Source organism: Tachypleus tridentatus, chromosome 2 (genome assembly GCF_004210375.1).
Source record: "Tachypleus tridentatus isolate NWPU-2018 chromosome 2, ASM421037v1, whole genome shotgun sequence".
Lineage (NCBI taxonomy): Eukaryota > Metazoa > Arthropoda > Merostomata > Xiphosura > Limulidae > Tachypleus > Tachypleus tridentatus.
The window spans coordinates 121,052,100-121,074,121 of NC_134826.1; the positions used below are offsets into that span (position 1 = coordinate 121,052,100).

At 32.2% G+C, this 22,022-nt stretch overlaps 1 protein-coding gene across 3 annotated transcripts in view; it reads left to right on the plus strand.

Moving 5' to 3' along the window:
• Nucleotides 1–22,022, plus strand: part of LOC143244971 (transforming growth factor beta receptor type 3-like) — a 131,720-nt gene that overhangs the window by 95,304 nt on the left and 14,394 nt on the right. For all 3 annotated transcript variants that reach the window (XM_076490604.1, XM_076490603.1, XM_076490602.1), the window contains 9 exons: nucleotides 2,927–3,053; nucleotides 9,735–9,933; nucleotides 12,447–12,633; nucleotides 14,221–14,496; nucleotides 16,565–16,839; nucleotides 16,973–17,209; nucleotides 19,172–19,304; nucleotides 19,964–20,060; nucleotides 20,574–20,769. In XM_076490604.1, coding sequence (XP_076346719.1) covers nucleotides 2,927–3,053; nucleotides 9,735–9,933; nucleotides 12,447–12,633; nucleotides 14,221–14,496; nucleotides 16,565–16,839; nucleotides 16,973–17,209; nucleotides 19,172–19,304; nucleotides 19,964–20,060; nucleotides 20,574–20,769 — 1,727 coding nt within the window. The remainder of the gene's footprint in view (nucleotides 1–2,926; nucleotides 3,054–9,734; nucleotides 9,934–12,446; nucleotides 12,634–14,220; nucleotides 14,497–16,564; nucleotides 16,840–16,972; nucleotides 17,210–19,171; nucleotides 19,305–19,963; nucleotides 20,061–20,573; nucleotides 20,770–22,022) is intronic.

Genomic DNA, 22,022 nt, shown 5'->3' on the forward strand with positions numbered 1-22,022 from the left:
CAGTATGCCTTTAGAGCACGTGGACCACTTCGTCACTGTATATTTTATTACCATTACAGAGTTTTGTTTGAACGGCAAGTATCGCGAAGATAAAAGTAACTAATTAACAATTAGGCTTAGCTAATAATATGGGCTAATAATCTGACAACAATAATATGTAAGTATTTGTGACGTTTTCAGGCCTCGTGACTCATGTTTCAGTTTTGCTCTATTTTCTGAACAATAAATGTATGTAGAAAGGTTCTCGAAATCATATGCACTATTTTTTGCTTTAAGTACCCACAGCATCCCTCTATCAGTGACCAAACGATAAGACAAATATCGTTGAAGCACCTAATTGTTCTAAGATTCAGACTATGATGTGCTAAATGTGTATGTCCATATAATGGCGTGTACATATGTATATATAGTTAGTTTTTTTATTTTCTTTACGTAAAATATTTACCCTCCGGTGAGCCAGCGGTATGGTTACGGGTTAAATGGACCAACAAAATAAACAAATCATTATACGACATTTCTCTAACGCATCTATATAACATTTGCTTTTAACTTTCATGTATTTTAAACTATAAATCATTTCTCAAGTACAATATAATGGGTAAAAAGTAACATTAAAAATTCCTGTGCAGTTGCACGGTCAGTAAGCCTCGACCCAACAACTTTTATTTCCCATGCATATAAAGAGCTGTTATATATATATACATTTCAATTCAAGCGGTGTTTCACGGTTAGTTTAACATCATCACATGATATGGATGAATGACTCAAGAAACTACTTCTTCCACGTGTTATATTTAGTGTTTTTCTAATTTATACTAGGAATCTTTGACATCTTATGAAATTGATTTTCCTTGTTTTTAATCCCACGCCTTTATTAAAGACGTGCATTTATTATAATAAAATAGTTTTTGATTTTTATAGCGCTTTTGTCAGCTGTTTTTACTATATTTATGCTACAGAAAAATTGAGACGAGTTTGGTTTCAACCGGAGGAACAAATTTAACTTCGTTGTTGAATTCTGATAGCTGTTCGACATCAATCCGTTTTTAAGGTTATTAATGCCTGAATGTCCGGGCGAACTGCAGGGGCGTTCTATTGCCCGATATGCTTCTATACTCTAGTGTTTAGGCCCGGCATGGCCAGGTGGTTAAGGCATTCGACTCGTAATCTGACGGTCGCGGGTTCGAATCCCTGTCGCACCAAATATGCTCGCCCTTTCAGCCGCGGGGGCGTTATAAGGTTACGGTCAATCCCACTATACGTTGGTAAAAGAGTAGCATAAGAGTTGGCGGTCGGTGGTGATGACTAGCTGCCTTCCCTCCATTCTTACACTGCTAAATTAGGGACGGCTAGCGCAGATAGCCCTCGTGTAGCTTTGCGCGAAATTCAAAATAAACCAAACTCTAGTAGTTAGTATATGATGAAAACTTTAGTTCGTCCTAAAATAAAATGCAGTGCGAGAAAAAATGTTTCGGTATTTTCTTTGATTATTTATGGGTATTGAATGCCCGTATTTATCCATATATAACTATATTTTAAAAAATCAGTGTTTTTGTATGCACCTTAAGAAAAAAGCAAGAAGGAATCATCAGTAGCTGCGACACTTACAATTCTGGTAGGCAGGATTAGAGTAAATTAATCTGTAAGACCTTGAGTGTAGTCAAATGCATCAATCGAAAGGGTTTGACCTCCTGAGTCCAAAACTGTAATTAGATCTTGGATCGGTCAAGAGATGACGGAGCTATAAGCTAAAAGTTTGTGCTTCAAACACACACACACACACACACACACACACACACACACACACATGAAGTCGGAGCAATTATAAAGCCTCTATGCCGGGGCTAAATATAGTTAAATGTGACTTTTTATCTCAAAGCAAACTCTTTAGGAAGGAATGTTGACGTGTGAAATTACATTTAACTTTAGTAAATATAAATATAAAATAAGGAATTGACTTGAAGCTAACTATTATATCTTTTTAAATTATAGATTTTACTTCGTCATTGAAAAAAAACAAACAAGTAAATGTTTAATGTTATGTGCATAACGTCTCTCCAGAGTATATCTGGTCTAAAGGTTGTTGATGCCATTTTGTTGTTGTTGTCTAATGATTATCCGGATGAAACATCACGCACACAACAGTATTATTTTGACAATTTTTTATAATTATATTATAAATAAAGCATTTTAATAAGTTAATCTGATAAACGTTATGAACACAAAATCATTATGATATCCAAAATAGAGGTTAGAAAGACAAAGGCACTCTGATGGCTAAGATAAAAGTTAATAACAGAAGCACTAAGATAAGAAGTTATGAACACAAAAGCTCTCGGGTGTTTAGGATAAGACATAATGAACATAAAAATCACTCGGATGTGTAAGAAAGAGGTTATGAACACAAAAGTTAACGTTAGGGTAAAGGAATATAAAATCACCCTATTAAATGTATGTAAGAGAGGTTAGGAACATAAAAATAATTTAATATCTCGGACTAATGTTAAGAACATGAAATTATGTATTTAATGTAATTTTGTTTCACTTTCCTAACTCTCTCCTTGCCGATCTATTAAATGTATAGGAGAAAAGTAGGAACCTAAAAATATTCTGATACATAAAATGAAGGTTGAAATTACAAAATTGTATTAAAAGCATAGGCTAGAGATTAGGAACATAAAAACATGCTAATGCCTTGGATAAAGGCTAGGCTGCTTTCCCTCTGGTCAGTAGTCCAAAATTAGGGATAGCGTGAGATAACTATAGTAGATTTGCCATGAAAAAAAAACGAACAACATTGTATAATCTAGTACATATGTAATCAGCACATCAAATAAAGTTATCGTTGTTGAATTTGTTGTTTATTGGTGGTTAAATAAATATTTAAGTAACTTCGCCTTTTTCTTTGTCTTTCTCTTTGTCACAGATGGCAAATTTCCACAATTGTGTGACGATACCATGGAGGGGAAGGTTGACAACCTGGAAGCTTCTTTCATTCAACCTCAGCCTGCCTCAGGTTGTACTGCGTCACAAAACATCGGTCCTTCCAACAGGTTTGTGTTTTAGAAATGTAGTACACAAAAACTATGTTACCATTAAAAGGGCTTCATCTTCAGCAGTATGTTACGTCGCAACATCATGTTTTGGTGTGGAACATGAAATGTTTCAGTTTGAGTAAAGCGGGGATAAGTTTTTCTTGGGACTTTGAAATTAATCATCTTTGTAGACGCAGGGCTTTGATTTTTCAAAAATAGCTGGACTGATCATTTGAATTACTGACGACTGTTTTTAAAGTGTCTTGTGAAGAAGATTAGTGATTTCTTATTAGTTATTTGTTTCAACTCGTGCGATTGATTTCACACATTTGAAACTAATCTTATAAGCAACTGTTAAAAGCGATATTGATGTCGTATAGCGTTAGTACTCGTCTAAGCTGCCCGAAAATTAAAGCTTGTCGCTCTGGTTGACTGAATAAGTGCCGTCTCTGTTCTTCGAATTTGGGTAAGGCCATGTGTTTTCAGTTTTCATTTCCCAGCAGGAGGCGATTTGTAATGAGATCTCTATGTTTGCAGGAAATGTGCTTTCCGAATTTACATTTAAACAAGGCAGTAACGTCAAGAACCACCTAGAAAAACTGTTCACACACCCACATTTGTGTTTTCCCAATGGCTTGCTCATGAATGTGTTAATTAATGTAAAACTAATGCACGAAAGGATATCACATTTCACAGTTTAGCAATGACTTTGAAACAGATGATTGTTCGACTGAATCATCCGGTATAACATCACTGATTAATTTTGCGAATGAACAGAAAACATTTCCACAGCTGTTTCCAACTTGAATGAAACGTACACAAACTCGGAAGGACAAAATAACTTTTCCTTCTCGTGCCACCTGCACGTAAATTTGTTTATTGTGTGACACTGGCCATGTAAAATTGAAAGATTGCAGTTTCATTCTCTATGACTTAGGGCGTAAACACACACACACACACACACACACACACACACACAGTACAATAACCTCAGTAAACCGTTAAAATGGTGATGTAAATAAAATTATCAAGAAACCTTTTATGGTAATAGAAAGAGAGAGAAATTTCTGTGAGAACACGACATAAAAATATAATCCAAGTTCCGTGTTCTTAATGAGATGGAAAAACGCTCCCAAGATTTCAATAGTTGTAGAAGATATTTAGATTGCGTAGGCTCTAAACATTTTGAAAATAAAACCATTTGGAAGGGCATTTTCATCCATCATTTTGATCCAATTTTTAAATATAAATATATTTATATCTCATTATAATTTGCCGGCTTTGACTTTTCGTAGGTAGTATTTTGATTTGCTGTACATCAAGGACAAGATCCCAGTCTAGTTTTACATTTTATTTACAATTGTCTTAATGAAATCTAATGAATTTTATTCACTCGATTAAACAATAAAATAAGTTAATTTTTTTTCATGAAGAAGAAGCTAAAAAACTTAGGTTATATGAAATATTCAGGAAGATGAAGAAGGTGAAAACATAGATTATATGAAATATTCAGGAAGATGAAGAAGGTGAAAACATAGATTATATGAAATATTCAGGAAGATGAAGAAGGTGAAAACATAGATTATATGAAATATTCAGGAAGATGAAGAAGATGAAAACATAGATTATATGAAATATTCAGGAAGATGAAGAAGGTGAAAACATAGATTATATGAAATATTCAGGAAGATGAAGAAGATGAAAACATAGATTATATGAAATATTCAGGAAGATGAAGAAGGTGAAAACATAGATTATATGAAATATTCAGGAAGATGAAGAAGGTGAAAACATAGATTATATGAAATATTCAGGAAGATGAAGAAGATGAAAACATAGATTATATGAAATATTCAGGAAGATGAAGAAGGTGAAAACATAGATTATATGAAATATTCAGGAAGATGAAGAAGGTGAAAACTTAGATTATATGAAATATTCAGGAAGATGAAGAAGGTGAAAACTTAGATTATATGAAATATTCAGGAAGAAGAAGAAGATGAAAACATAGATTATATGAAATATTCAGGAAGATGAAGAAGGTGAAAACTTAGATTATATGAAATATTCAGGAAGATGAAGAAGGTGAAAACATAGATTATATGAAATATTCAGGAAGAAGAAGAAGGTGAAAACTTAGATTATATGAAATATTCAGGAAGATGAAGAAGGTGAAAACTTAGATTATATGAAATATTCAGGAAGATGAAGAAGGTGAAAACATAGATTATATGAAATATTCAGGAAGAAGAAAAAGATGAAAACATAGATTATATGAAATATTCAGGAAGATGAAGAAGGTGAAAACTTAGATTATATGAAATATTCAGGAAGATGAAGAAGGTGAAAACATAGATTATATGAAATATTCAGGAAGATGAAGAAGGTGAAAACATAGATTATATGAAATATTCAGGAAGATGAAGAAGGTGAAAACATAGATTATATGAAATATTCAGGAAGATGAAGAAGGTGAAAACATAGATTATATGAAATATTCAGGAAGATGAAGAAGATGAAAACATAGATTATATGAAATATTCAGGAAGATGAAGAAGGTGAAAACATAGATTATATGAAATATTCAGGAAGATGAAGAAGATGAAAACATAGATTATATGAAATATTCAGGAAGATGAAGAAGGTGAAAACATAGATTATATGAAATATTCAGGAAGATGAAGAAGGTGAAAACATAGATTATATGAAATATTCAGGAAGATGAAGAAGGTGAAAACATAGATTATATGAAATATTCAGGAAGATGAAGAAGGTGAAAACATAGATTATATGAAATATTCAGGAAGATGAAAAAGGTGAAAACTTAGATTATATGAAATATTCAGGAAGATGAAGAAGGTGAAAACTTAGATTATATGAAATATTCAGGAAGATGAAGAAGGTGAAAACATAGATTATATGAAATATTCAGGAAGAAGAAGAAGATGAAAACATAGATTATATGAAATATTCAGGAAGATGAAGAAGGTGAAAACTTAGATTATATGAAATATTCAGGAAGATGAAGAAGGTGAAAACATAGATTATATGAAATATTCAGGAAGAAGAAGAAGGTGAAAACTTAGATTATATGAAATATTCAGGAAGATGAAGAAGGTGAAAACATAGATTATATGAAATATTCAGGAAGAAGAAAAAGATGAAAACATAGATTATATGAAATATTCAGGAAGATGAAGAAGGTGAAAACTTAGATTATATGAAATATTCAGGAAGATGAAGAAGGTGAAAACATAGATTATATGAAATATTCAGGAAGATGAAGAAGATGAAAACATAGATTATATGAAATATTCAACAGGTCTCAGCAACACTTTGTAAAATGGGATGCTTTCTTCACTTTGAGATCATGGTTGCGTTATTAGAGTGACAGTCAAATTCCACTATTCCGTCAGGTAACGATACCTCAATAATTGGTGGTGGGTGCTGTTGGGTAGTTGTATTCCATATATAAGGGCAAATAGCTTTTCGCACGAAAAGTATGAAACAACAGAATTTATAAAATTCATTTTAGATATTTTGCGAGACGTCATGGATGGTAAGTGTGCCTTTTATGTAACATTTTAGATACTTTTAAGCATTGAATGAATGAATGCAGTAAATTTAATTTTTCTTTGTAGTTCCCTAGCTCCCGTTATTACTTCAAGAACATCGACCATTGAGAATCTCGAAATTGGACTTACGTGTATATAAAATTATCCAAATTCATAGAATACACAAATGTATGATATCCACGTATATATTTTATAGTTATGATGTATGTATTTTGACACCTAGTTTTTGGTCAATGCGGACCCTGGGTAACGAAAGAAAAATGTTGTTGACCGTTGTTCACATACTCGTATTTAAGTGTCAACAACAATAATGCTTGATAAAAGAGGCTTCAAGTAAATAAATCTATATGTATTTATATCGTATTTAAAATTAATAATAAGAACTCCGTTCCTCTCCAGTGGCTCCCCAATGGTAACAGCGATCTGTCTGCGGACTTACAATGCTAGAAACCGGGTTCGATACCCGTGATGGGCAGAGCACGGATAGCCCATTGTGCTGTGTACTTTTGCGCTTAAAATAATGAAATAAACAAGAAATTATTGTTTTTATATTGATATACAGATTTTCACAAACTGTAAACTGACAACGTGATTGAAACACACGCTCTTACATACCTGATTGCAGGCCGTTTAAGTTACAGTAAGCTAAAAACGTTAACGTACTTTTTTGTCGTGAAAATTTACGCTGTTGTTGTATTGCAGCTATTCAATTCCTATATTTTTAATATAAGTTTACATACTTGAAAATTATGTATAGGAACTACATATAGATATGTGCTAATTTGACGTTTCGTATATTTAAAACATGTTGCATAACATTCTTATGCACGATCACAAGTGAGCCTGATTGCACTGAAATACAATCTTCACCTTTGGTGGTGTATTTATTTATAACTGTAATGACTGTTAGTATCAGTATGTGTTTAACTATTACGTAATACTCACCAATATCTATCTAATAAAGCAATAATAAGTGTTGAAATTCTACATATATATTAAACGTACTGAAATGGACATTTCTTCAGCTTTCTTGATGATACCGACAGTTTATATCTATAAGATACCCCTGTGACTCGGTCCGGCACGGTCAGGTGGTTAAGGCACTCGACTTATAATCTCAGGGTCGCGGGTTTGAATCCTCCTCACACCAAACATGTTCGCCCTTTCGGCCGTGGGGGCGTTATAATGTTACGGTCAATCCCACTCTTCGTTGGTAGAAGAATAGCACAAGAATTGGCAGTGGGTGATAATGACTAACTGCCTTCCCTCTAGGCTTGCATCGCTAAATTAGGGACGGCTTATCGCAGATAGCCCTTGAGTAGCTTTGCGCGAAATTTAAAACAAACCAAATCCCTGTGACTCAGGCTAAATTTGAGGTCTCACAAAGCTAAATCTGGAGTTCGATCACAGTAGTAGGTGCATCGCAGAGAGCTCATGGTGTATATTTTCGCTTTAAAAACAAACAAACAATCTTTTCCAAAGGTGTCATAATATTGCGGTAACGCCTTCAAGGTCTCTCGGGAAAAACAGAGCAGAACATGAACCTCTGCCTGTTGGCCCAGTTCCAAGAACTGATCACTGAGAGGCCCGTTCGAACGTTTGTTGTAAACACATTTCGAGTCAAATATGTCTTCATGAAACACTCGCCATCTAGTGAGAGCTTTTATTATGATTTTCTTTTTTGTTTTGGTTTGTGCTGCATATCGTGCCATCTGGTTATGTATGATAGCACTATTAACTAATTAAACTATAGATTGTTGTTTTTTCATTTTATGAAGATACGAACGAACTTGTGATAACATGCTCAAGACAGGTAGTATTTATGAGAAGTAAACAAAATTGTAATATTCGTGACATTAAATTTTACTGCTGGTTTTTATTAAAAATCTGAGAAGGGTTTTCTCTATATAACTTCACTCACTATCATATAAAATTAAGATGAAGGTAATTTGGATTTTGACTTTTGTTTTACTTAATTCTGTTTAGGGTTATTAAGGAGGGGATAAAAATTTCTGAACATAGGGTATTATAGTACTTCCTTCACCAGTGATACTTGTCTTTTTAATGTTTGATATGGTTGCCATTATTTTGTTTTAGTTTTCCATAGTGTTTCATCAGTTGTTTTTTTTTACAACATTTATGACTGAGATCTATGTTAAATTTAAATTTTTAACATGCATGTAAAAAATGTACGTCTTAACCTTCTTTTATCGTTACTGAGTTATGGACGTATATTCCCCATGTGAGTTTGCAATATTGTAACACCTGAAGAAGTTTTTATAGTTTAGTAGTTCCAAAATTCAGGTAACTAACAGTGTATAAAGATATTTGTCTTTTTTATTATTATTTACATTTTAAACTTAATCTGACATTGGTAAGGTGTTTGTAAATATGTCGTTGAAAAAAGTTGAATCTTGGATCTGTTTTTATCATGCAAAAACACATATTCCAATATGTAAAAATAATGAAAATATAAGCTCTCCTGAACTAATGATTTTATTTTGTGTTCTATTTTGTTTGTGCTATTGGTATTATAAATAGTTCCTAGAGCATGACTGTCCCCTGTTAGTACAGTGGTAAGTCTACAGATTTACAATGCTAAAACTATGGGTTTGTTTCCCCTTGGTGGGCTCAGCAGATAGCCTGATGTGGCTTTGCAATAAGAAAACACACACTCCTAGAGCATGACTATGTCTGTCATGTTCATAGCCAACCTAATGAGTTCAGATATTTGATGGAAGGTCTTGTTGCCTAGCCCAGTATAGCCAGGTGGTTAAGGCACTCAACTCATAATCCAAGGGTCGCGGGTTTGAATCCCCGTTGCACCAAACATGCTCACCCTTTCAGTTGTGGGGGCATTATAATGTTATGGTCAATCCCACTATTCATTGGTAAAAGAGTAGCCAAGATTTGGCGGTGGGTGGTGATGACTAGCTGCCTTCCCTCCAGTTTTACGCTGCTAAATTAGGGACAGCTAGTACAGATAACCCTCGTGTAGCTGTGCACAAAATTCAAAACAAACCAAACCAGTCTTTTTGTCACTGGATACAGCAGTCATAGTGTCATTGATGTAGTATTTATATATTCTACTTCTGTTTCACTCATACATTTTTAAATTTTCTAGGGATGTTCACATAATAAAGATCAGGTCAACCACAGAATCTGATATTGTTGTTATACATGTTCAACCTCAAGGAGCAGTTAAGAGAAATTCTCCCAATAAACCAATCATCATTAAGGATTTGGTTTTGGTTTTAAAGTCTGAATCAGCAGTCAGATGGAGGATTGATAGCTGGGGTGTTCAGGGAATTGTACATGTTGTGGTAAGGAGTGAAACATACATCATGCATGGAATTAAAGTTTCTGCTGTAAATGCTGTTTACGTTGTGCAAGAGAATTATTGTGACATTTTATGTTGTGGAATATAACACTTTATATAACACAATATCTTAGATGTTTTAAAATGTGTTTTAAGTAATTTTTATAGACTTTTTTCATTGTGTTTATAAATATTATTGTAATACCAAATACTCTTTTAGTAATAATCACATAATAGGTTATAAACCAAAACTTCATGTAATTTGTTAGGTAAAAAAATTTTCAAATTAACTTTTAACTGTAGAAGTAGTCCAATAATAAACAAGAATTTACACTTTGGGTATTTTTTGTTAAAATTTTATGAAATAAAATTTACACCTGAACTATAAATCATGATTAATCCTTGTATAATTTGTAAAAAGTAACAAGTCACAGTAGGACTTTCAAGTGATGAGTTAACAGAAAATTATATAAATTTAACATTGGGTGTCTTTTTATTTTCTTTCTAGTAATTAAACAAAAATAATTTAGTATCAAAACAGTTGAAACTAATTTTAAGTCAATGTTATTAAAAAATTGTTTTCAAAATTTCCTTTGATAAATTTGTCCTAACAAGTGATTCTTATATTTAATTTTGAGAACTTATTACTGAAAGTGTGCTTTACATCTGACATACCTACAATGAGACCTGACATCTTTAATGTTGACAAAGTCTTTTGCCCAGTATCAAAGCTCGTCAGGCCACCTAAGATATAACAGTAGTCAAGGTGCTATTTACAGTCATGTGAAAAAGTTAGGACACCCTATGAAAGCCTGTATATTTTTGTAACATTTTTGGATATATAGATATTTAATCTCAATTTCAACAATAATGAGAGATTATAGGAATATAACTAAACAATTAAAACTGAAGAAAAGACTTTTCAAGATCTTCTGTGAATGTAATTCTACAAAAATGCATATTCTAACTGAGGAAAAAGTTAGGACACCCCCACATTTACTCCCACTTAAAATGGCTCAACTCACACACAGGTGTATCACACCAGGTGCACATGATTAGAAGAACGTTACTCAGCATTTTGAATGAGGCTTGCCCTATTTAAACCTCAGACATTTAGTTTAGTGTGCTCCTGACTGTTGAAGTGAGAGTGAGCACCATGGTGAGAGCAAAAGAGCTGTCTGAGTCCTTCAGAAAGAAAATTGTAGCAGCTATTGAGTCTGGTAAGGGATTTAAAAAGATCCAAAAAGATTTTGAAATCAGCCATTCCACTGTCTGGAAAATAGTCAACAAGTGGAGGGCTTTCAAAACAACTACCAACATGCCCAGGTCTGGTCGTCCAAGCAAGTTCACCCCAAGAGCAGACTGCAAGATGCTAAAAGAGGTGTCCAAACACCCTAACATGTCATCACGGGAGAAGAGCAGGCTCTGGCTACTGTTGATGTGAAAGTACATGCTTCTGCAATCAGAAAGAGACTGCACAAGTTTAACTTGCATGGGAGGTGTGCAAAAAAGAAACTTTTGCTCCCTAAGAGAAACATCAAGACCAGACTGACGTTTGCCAGAGAGAATGTAAACAAAGACCAGGACTTCTGGAATAATATTCTTTGGGCAGATGAGTCCAAAATTGAATTATTTGGACACCAGAAAAGAGGACATGTTTGGCATAAACCAAATACAGCATTCCAAGAAAAGAACTTCATACCAAATGTGAAGCATGGAGGTGGAAGTATCATGGTTTGGGGGCTGCTTTGCTGCAGCAGGACCTGGACAGCTCTCAATCATAGAGTCCACCATGAATTCTACTGTGTATCAGAGGGTGTTTGAGGATCATGTGAGACCATCTATAAGAAAATTAAAGCTGAAGTGGAACTTGACCCTGCAACACGACAATGACCCAAAACATACCAGCACATCCACCAAGGACTGGCTGAAAACTAAGAAATGGAGAGTCCTGGAATGGCCGAGTCAAAGCCCAGATCTTAATCCCATTGAGATACTGTAAGGTGACTTGAAATGGGCTGTACATGCAAGAAACCCCTCACATCTCACAGCTAACAGAATTCTGCATTGAGAAGTGGGGCAAACTTTCTTCAGACTGATGTCAGAGACTGATAAATAGCTACAAGAAGTGTCTCACTGCAGTTATTTCAGCCAAAGGGGATAACACTAGCTATTAGGGGGTGGGGTGTCCTAACTTTTTCCCCAGTTAGAATATGCATTTTTGTAGAATTACAGATCTTGAAAAGTCTTTTCTTCAGTTTTAATTGTTTAGTTATATTACTATAATCTCTCAGTATTGTTGAAATTGAGATTAAATATCTATATACCCAAAAATGTTACAAAAATACACAGGCTTTTATAGGGTGTCCTAACTTTTTCACATGACTGTATATAAGTTAATAGTGTCACGATTTTATAAGAATTATTCCTTCAAATTAACACAGAAATATTTTTCTTTGTTAAAGTGATTTAACCTAAAACCAAGACACAACAATCATGGGTTTGTGGTATTTATAGGCTGAGCACCAGGTATTACCAGGGTTGGTGCCTAGTTTCCAGCTTGTGAAAGTACAAGTTCAGAGTCTACCAAATGACACAGAAGACTTGGTCTCAGCAGTGACGGATATTTTTGGCAATGTTTCTACAGTTATGGAGACCAATGTAGCAAACAGAATTAACATCATGATTGTAGGAGAAAATGCTGGTAAGTCTCAGAACAATGTAGAAACATGGTCAACATCATAGTTGTAAGGTAGACTGCTGTTAAATAACTTTCAGGTCTCAGAACAATGTTGAAACATATTTTACTGGTAAGTAATCGTGAGGTCTCAGGGAAATGTTGAAATGTAGTTAACATCATGGTATTGTTCTATGACCTCAGATCAAAGTTGAAGTCTTTTATCTATAATACATCATCTTTGTTTGAAACTACATATTCTCTGAAATATTATTATTGAAGCTGTGTATGTTTTGGTATGTTATTATTTGATTTGAAGCTGGATATATTTTGTATGTGTGATAAGTAACAAACATTGTCTCTTCTCATATAAATGTTTGAAGCTATTTTCATACTCATCTCTTTACCCTCTCTCAGGCCTAGTGGTTATTCTGTAGGGATGTTGCCTGTTGAGGTCGTATTATAAGAGCAATGGTCAAACCACACTATTCAATTGTATTAGTTAAAAAATTAGTTGTGGTTGTTGTTAACTTAATGCTTTCCCTATCTACTGATAACATCATAATTAGGGATGGTTATGTGCAGATAGATAACTTGTGTATCTTAACATGAACAAATAAAAAGGCCGTACGTTCTCATTGTTTGAAGCTCTCTGTCATACAGTATATTATTATTAATGCTTTATGTATTCATATACTCTCAGTGTTTAAATATCTGATATAACAATGATGTTGAGAACAAAACCAGATATTATTTCCTGTAGACAATCTATATCAAAATAAAGCTAATGAACATATACTTGTAATTTTTATGGTATATGCTATAACATGTAATTTCTCACTGTAGTATCATTTAATCAATTGATAGTGGTCATTCTTTCATCGTCTTTGTATTGCTATTTAAGGACTTAAGGAAAGCATCTGGGCCATTACTCAATTATGCTTCAGTTTTTAAAGTATTTCAGAAGTTTGTAATATAACTGTGTTATGAGATTCTATTAAGTACACCTTAATTAAGTCAATGCCTGAGCAGAAGAAGTAACTAATAAGTAAGCAACTTAATGTTGTCATTGTATGATACAGAAGGATTTCTAAGTATAAACAAAAATTTGTGATTTTATTCTATATAGTATGAAAACAAATCAGCAGAGAAGCATTTCTGTTTGAATGCGAGTTGATTATTTTCATTGTTGCCAATCTCTATATGTAAGTGGGGTTATGCCTGGTATAGTGGTTTGTATTTTGAACCATTATTGAAAGGTTGGCTTGAGGTTTGAGCTGCAGATTGAAAAGTCCAGTGTTCAAAACATACTGCTATTTAAAATATTACTCACTTTTGTTTGTGATAGTTAATCAAATTATTCAATCAGAGAACTGGACAAAATCCTAATTATAATGAATGTTGCTGACTGACTGACCTTCCATTAGTCAGTATCTCAAAATTTAGGGCAGCTATACCCAATTCTTCTTAGATTATACAAATTGTTTTTTAGTAACAGACTTCTTCAGCTGACTGTGATGATTCAATGAGTGGATTACTATAGAAACCTGACAAAACTGTTATATGTCATTAAAAAGATCCATGTTGGCTTGACCATCTATTTTTTTATTCTAGTAACAGATCAACGTAACGTGCAGAGTGATGGAGAGTCACCAAAGGATCGATTATCAATTGGTCAAGTTGAGCCAGATGTTTTTCAATCCCATCAATCAGACATTAGTGCCACTGTCTCCTCTCCTTCTCCATGGAATAGATTACATAGAGAAAAGAATGAATTTCCACTAAACTTAAAAGGCTTTTCAAAGACAGTCCTCAGTACGAAATCTAGAGAAATATGGAATGGCAGGGTTACGTCATCTCTGACTAACACATTTCGTCAAAAGTGGCGAGGTATATTTAACCTATTTTTGTTTAAAGACACTGTAGAATACAAGCGATTTTATATATATATATGTGTGTGTGTGTGTGTTTTAAAACTTTCTCAACTCGTATTTTTGTTATTTATTTTTATAAATGCTAATAAAATGTAATTGCAAATGATTGACTTTAAATCGTGAACTTAAAGTTTGTTTCAAAATTTGAAAGGAAAAAATAAATGGCCCAAAATTATCAAAATTTAAAGTCCTCATTTTATAATCAAAATAAAACTGGAAAGATACTCAGATTGTTTTTAGCTCCATTATTAAAAAAAATTCTTTACTGACAACTCTGACTCTCCATATTATTTTCTCACTAAACTTTTTTTATGCCTGTGAACATTATTAATGGGAAGAGCACTTGTTGATGAGCTAGTTAATAAAGTTTAAACATCATTATTTGTAAAATTACCTATTTTTGTGACTAATTAAGTTTAAATGCTATAAACAGAAGAGTACTCACAGTATGACCTAAATAGTATTAATAGCAGTTGTATGTATCTGGTGACGTAATGCACTTTAATTATTTCAGTGTCATGAAATATTACTTTTCAATTTCAAGTTGTAATTTTGTTTGTTTTTCATAATTAATTTTTTCCTGCTTAAAATTTTATAATTGATGTTACAGGTCTCATTGTAGGAATAAGTTAGATTGAACTGTTAAGGTGTCTTTACTATGAACCTAGGCTTAGTTGTTTATATTTCAGTATAAGCTGAGTTATCTGTTCTTTGTTCTGGTTATGAACTCTGAAAAGTGCGTGGGTGATTGCTGTGATAGATAACAGAAAAATCATAACTTATTGTTACAGTATTTACTATTACCTCACCAAAAGTTTTTATAAGATTCAAGAACTCATTATCCATATAATTAAAACATGGTTTACATTAATATGGTCAGGGGGACTTTGTAAGATGAAATATGCATGTGTGCCTTGAGTTACCCACTTTCAACAACCAACTCACAACGTTTCACATGATTAATTATTGACACTCGTAAGTTGCAGTAGTGTCTTACAGGCTGACTTTGAAAGATCATGGGCCAAAGTAAGAACTAGCCTCATTATGGTTGTTGGAATAAAAACTTCACCTGCGTTTGTGTTATTGCAATAATGGTGGGCATTTTTTTTTCATTATAGAGAATGCTACTAGCACACTGCCTGAAATATACAAGATGTATGTGTACCCTTCTTCCCCCACTGTATGTGTGTTGTTGTATAGAAAATGTAACTTTTTTTTTTTTCTTGGTGTAAGGACTTGGAACCATCTATGACTGTAGTTAATGCTAACTTATGACAAATATAATAAATGTTATATAAATTATATAACAAATATAATAGCAGTAGTGGGAAGTAGCAAAGGTTGTTAACCTCACATTATCATGGCCCTTGTTTTGATCCCATGAAGTTTGATTGAAATTAGCCCAGCAATCTAGGAGTAGTTAGATAATAGACAAAGAGATTTTTGTGCTTTATATGTAGAGAAATGATTATGATTAAGTACAATAATTCATATGTTGATTTTATGGCTTTTGTTTACTGAAAAATAACTATATGGGGTTTAAATTCTCTTATTATTGTGTTGACAAGTTTCATTCTCTAAAATAGTTGTACATCTATTCTAGATTTAGACTGCTGTTACATTTTGGTGAAAATTATCCAAAATTTTGAAAGTTCACTTAAGATGTACTCAAGGAATGATATTGATCAAAAAGTCATTAGTGATTTTCTTTTTATGAGCATTTGTCTTCTGCTAAATATTCATCATTTCAGTGTTAGTTACACTAATATAGACTCACCTTTGTATTTTTCTATTTTTAGACCAACTATTCGTTTGAATAAGTAACTGCACAAAAAACAAATTATATATGCTTAAGAATATGCTAGAAGTTGCCTGTAAAATTCATTATCATTATTGTGCATTCTAATTAGATTCTAGTGGTTTTAGAATTGAAAGTGAACTCTTTATTGAATTACTTTTTTGCTGTAGCAAAATTATGTCAGATGTAAATAAATCAATTCAATATTTTTGCCATATTTACACAGGAAATTATGCAGGTGAAAAGCTTGCAATGGAGATGAGAAATTTGATGAACTTGGAATGCCACAAAGATAGATTAAAACTGACTTTTCCAAAGTCTTCCAGCAAAACTATTGTTACCAAATTAAATGGAAATAATACAGATCTTCTGGAAGTAACACTACAGGATCAGGCATGTAAGGCAACAACTAATGTCACTCACTTCATTCTGGAGACATCCTTTCATAATTGCGGGTTTAATATTGTATCTGATGGTGGAAGGTACTTCTTCAAGAATCAGGTATGTTAATCCATATATATTATTATTTCATATGGATGTACAGAGAAATAAGTATTCAAAAATTAGTAAAAGCCTTATAGTAAAAGGATATGACTGTAGTTGGAGGATTTAATATAAGTAATTTTTCTTCCAGCTCTTATTCTGGTCTCCTGCAAAGGTTTCAGGCACTTCTGAAAGCATAAGCAGTGATCACTATGACTCTTTTATTGATGATGAAGATATGTTCAACTCAGAAGATGGATCTGGACTGGGTTATCATCTTCGTCAAGCTCTAGAAAGTCACCAGAGAATCACACAGTCTCATCTCATTTTTAGTCAAAGTTTTCAATGTGCTTATGACTTCATCAGTGATGGAAACATCTTTGAAATGGTAAGATAAGAGGTTATGTTTAAAAAATATGGAAGAAATGTGCAAAGTATAAGGTTAATAGTGAGATGTGTAGAAGAAGCTACTAATGTAGTTTCCAACATTGAGGTGGTCACATGATCATTACTGTAGGAAAGAGCATTGTTAGAATATAAGGAATGTGGTACCAGTCTTTCATTTTGAATGTAAGGCCATGATACATTAGTATGTATGAAGTGGAAGAGTAAAATATTGCTTATCTTTACTGAATTCTTATTGAAATGTTTAACCCTATCATAACAGGTCACAGGTCAAAGGTTATGTCATTGCATTTGTTGATTGTCATTCAAAATTTTATTCAACTGCTATTTTATGAATTTCAGTCATTAAGTTTGGTTTCAAACTGTAGATTATAACTAAAGTTAACATATTATATGTTACTTAATTTCTTAATTTGAAAGTAAATATTTAAAAAAACACACCGAAACATCAATTTTTGTGTGTCATGTGGTATGTTGAATGCAGCACTGATTCAAATTGGACATTCATGATATCAAAATACAAAGTCTATAGTTTTGTAAGAATTAGGAACTCCAATTACTGATATTTAAAAGCTGGAATATGAAGTAAAAATCTCCTGTCATTTCTCTATTATGAGATATCACTAGTTTACTGAATCAAACACAATGGCTCCCTTCTCACCTCCTTAGATTTTTGGAAACGGTCTCTTGTATACACTTACTTTTATATATGACATGTGGAGAACCAATCAAAAGCTCAGAATGCCCCACAAGTGGTTTTTCAAGCTATTTTCAAATAAAATGGCATCCTTTCTTTCTTTTAAGACAAACCTTTTTGTGGGTAAGTTGAATCTTTCAGCCTGTTTGAAATTCCTTTTTTTCTTATCATATACATATCATATACATTACTCGGATTCATAAAAGTATTTTTATAAAAGAATTAAAATTACTTTGCATATTGAATAGGCAACATTTTGAAAGAAAATATTTTACGACATATTCTGTAATTAAAAAATCATAATACTTAAAAACCCTGAATTTTGTTTCTACAATAGCTTTGTAATGTTTACCTATACCCTGAAAAATTTTAAAACATGTATGTTATCAGAAATCTTAGAATAAGTACTCTCCTGGATACCTTCATGGTTACAAGCTGAGTGGATTCCACCCAATCTGTAATGAAAGGGTTAAAAAGATAAAACATTACTATATGCTGTTAGAAGTGATTGTGGTGTTTAAATATGTGCAGTAGTTCTAATATGTTTGTCCTATGTTGCTGAAATATGGAACTACTATGTGAAAAGTGAATGTTGTGTTTAAATGTCTGAAATTGTTTTAAAATGATTGTTATATCTTGATATATTATGTAAAATAAAGGTGTAATTAAGATTTATCGATTTTTTTTTTAAAAGTAAAGCTTTCGAAATGACTAATAACAAAATTGTTTTGTGAGAATATGATTTAAGGTTGTAGTCCTACAGGAAGTAACACTGGTGTTTAATGGAATGAAACTATTTTCTTGCAAAATGGAAAACTTGATATATTTACAAAATATATTCATTGTTTAAAAGAGACTTTATTACTGGTACATTTAGGATCTAATGTGCACTTATAGCAAAAATATTGCATAATAATTTAATGTTTTAAGATGTGTCCAAAACAGCTACTTTTTTTATAATACGTTTTTAAATATGTTTGTCAAGCAGATTGATGATGCAGAAATTTCCCCAAACACATTTAGGATCTAATGTGCACTTATAGCAAAAATATTGCATAATAATTTAATGTTTTAAGATGTGTCCAAAACAGCTACTTTTTTATAATACGTTTTTAAATATGTTTGTCAAGCAGATTGATGATGCAGAAATTTCCCCAAACTAGTTGATGATGGTGATATAAATAGTTATTAATTTCAGTATATAGTGTAACATTAACCATAACTTATAACTATGAGCTTTACTACTAGGTCAATGATGCTCAGGTATATCACATGGAACTCTACCAGGACTCTCACTTTCGTAACATGCTACAGGAGGGAGATGGACCACTTGAAGTGCTGGCTCGAGATAACATCTATGTAAAGACATCAATTGATGCAGGTTTGTAATATAAGGAATCACATTTTTCTATGTGGTTTTTCTGTTAGCTTGCCTTATTAAAAAGACGTGCCTGCATGGACATAAATGAATAAGTTATAATACCCAGGTGCACACCTTCAGGGTCACTTAGTATAGGTGCAAAGTTTATGGTTTCTAGGTTCTTTGCTCTTGGAGCTATGGTGATCATATTTCTTTTCTGCATGGTTTTTCATTAGCTTGCCTCACAAAAAGAAGCATGTCAATATTTAATAATATCCAGGTGCACATCCTGAGGGTTCTGTTCACTTACTACATGTGCACAATTTCAGGTTTCTAAGTTCTTTCTCTTTGGAGCTATGGCAATTATAGGCTAATAGATATGTCCTTTTATTATTGCAGATATATAAAGTATTGAGATTCCAAAAACAATAACCAAATAACCACAACATAGGATGTGTTGCCTCACTTGATACTTGATTAATTATATTGAATAACTTGCATTTAATTGTTGTATTTTTGAATACTCATAGATAGAAGTTTGCCAAAATGTTTTGCTTTCTTTTTAGTTCACTAAAATTGTTTTTCTGTTTTATATTTTAATAAATGCAAATTAAAACAAAAAGCAATATGTGTATACATGCAAGTAATGATGAATATTTATTTCTATACTTTCTTTCCAGGTCTTGATATGTATATAGTAACAGATGAGTGCTGGATTTCTTTATACAACAGCTCATATCATGTAGCTGAAGACAAAGAAATGTTGATACAGCATAGGTAAGGATATAGTGTTTGAAATTCATTCCTGATGTATACTGATCTAACTTCCTCAGTCACCTAACTGTAAATTAGTTACCAAAGTTAGATATGACATTTTTTTCAACTGAAACGCAGTTATTAAGGAAGTTTGAACTGGGTGTAGCCTCGTGAATTGTAATATGCCACTAAACACATTTTATGCTTTCAATTTTGGGTAACTTAACAAGGACAGCCAATTTGGTTTTTCAATTATGAGTAGTTTTACAGGAAGCTGGTGCTGTTGAACCATTTTCTTCTCTCTGGGCATCATTTCTAAATTAGGAAGAGCTTTGTCTTAACCAAATCTAAAAGTGTTTTTTTTTTTTTACTCAACCATTCAAAATGGATATTTTGTAGTCTGTTTGTATAATATAGGCATAATGAGCTAGTTTTTTTTTCATATATATCATTCCATTTAAGTCTAAATGCCTATACTTATATCCTTTTTTCTTTAAATATGCATCTCGTACATAATTTTATTTATAATTTTAGCTGCCCCAAACATTTGAGTGTTGGTCTACTGAGTGCAGAATCATCTAATACTGGAGACAATTTGAATGGTTTGTATCTTCAGCAGGGGTTCTTCTTTCAGTTGACTGAAAGGTGGATTGGTCATGATGTTTATTTGTATTGTCGACTTGCAGCGTGTTCTGAAAAAACAAACAGTCCAGTTGATGGAATTAAACAGGTAAGACTGAAGATATGCTTTTGTTTTTAAACTTTTTCAAGCATAAAATAGTTCTGTGTATTGTATGAAACAGCTGAAGCTTCATTATTATTACTTATGTTTTTTGTATCAGTTATGAAGTATAATTTTGCATCGTATTATTGTAAACTACAAAAGTGTCTTAAGAAAGTTATTGAATGTTTTGTGGTAGATACATTGATGATTAGACATTTTTAGATATTTGTGAAGCATTATAACTGATTTATTATAACATATTTTATGAATGCAGAAGTTTAAAAATATTTTATATCTTGAAAGTTTTCCTCATCATTCTGATAATTTGAAACACTATTAGAAAAACTTTTAAAATAATGCAATATTTGGCAGTTATTTATGCACAGGCAGAGATTATCTGCAAAAGCTTAGTGAACTTATCTAATTTTAATATTCTTTTCTTCATTTTAACCCATTTGCAATGGCCTGTATATAACATACACAAGTTTGTATACACATTTGCAAATACCAAGTATTTACACTACAACTTTTAGTGTGTGTATATCCTCACAAAATTTGGTAGACTTTTAGTAAAGATTACAAGTTCTTTTTATGTAGACCAAAAAATCAGATTTTTTAATGAAATATTTTTATTAAATATTTGCTTGTTAAAATATGGAGTCTGTACTGTTACTAGTCGGAACAGAAAGTGATTTCATGTTACCATTAAAAAATTATTCTTTGTCCCAAAAATTCTCAAATATTGTTTGTGTAATTTCTAAAACCCCCTAAATTTATTTCAAGTGTTTTTTTTTAATGAGACTTTATATTTTGTTATTTTCTGTACCTCAACTATCTTGGTTCTATTGATTGACTGACCTCGTAACGATCTTAAATAAAATGTTAGGAAATAAAAATAAATTATGCTATTTTTCATGCTAGAATAACTATATATTATAACATAAAAATACAAGTATTTAATCTAAGTAGCTTAAATGTCATAATGTTATATATATTTATTATTTTTTATTATATCGACCTACCAGTCTTGCCTAGTTAATATTACATGACATGGTATGCATGCACTCATGTTACTGTATCCAATAATAAAAAAACTAACTTTTAGTCTTTGTGAAATGACCCTGTCTTGGTTGTGTTTTGGTGGGCTAATATTTTGTAACATACAATCACATTTCAATTATTAAACATTATATATTAACATTTAGAAATAAGTAATGAAACTTATTTTGTTTAAATATAGTACAATAAATAAAGAAGTA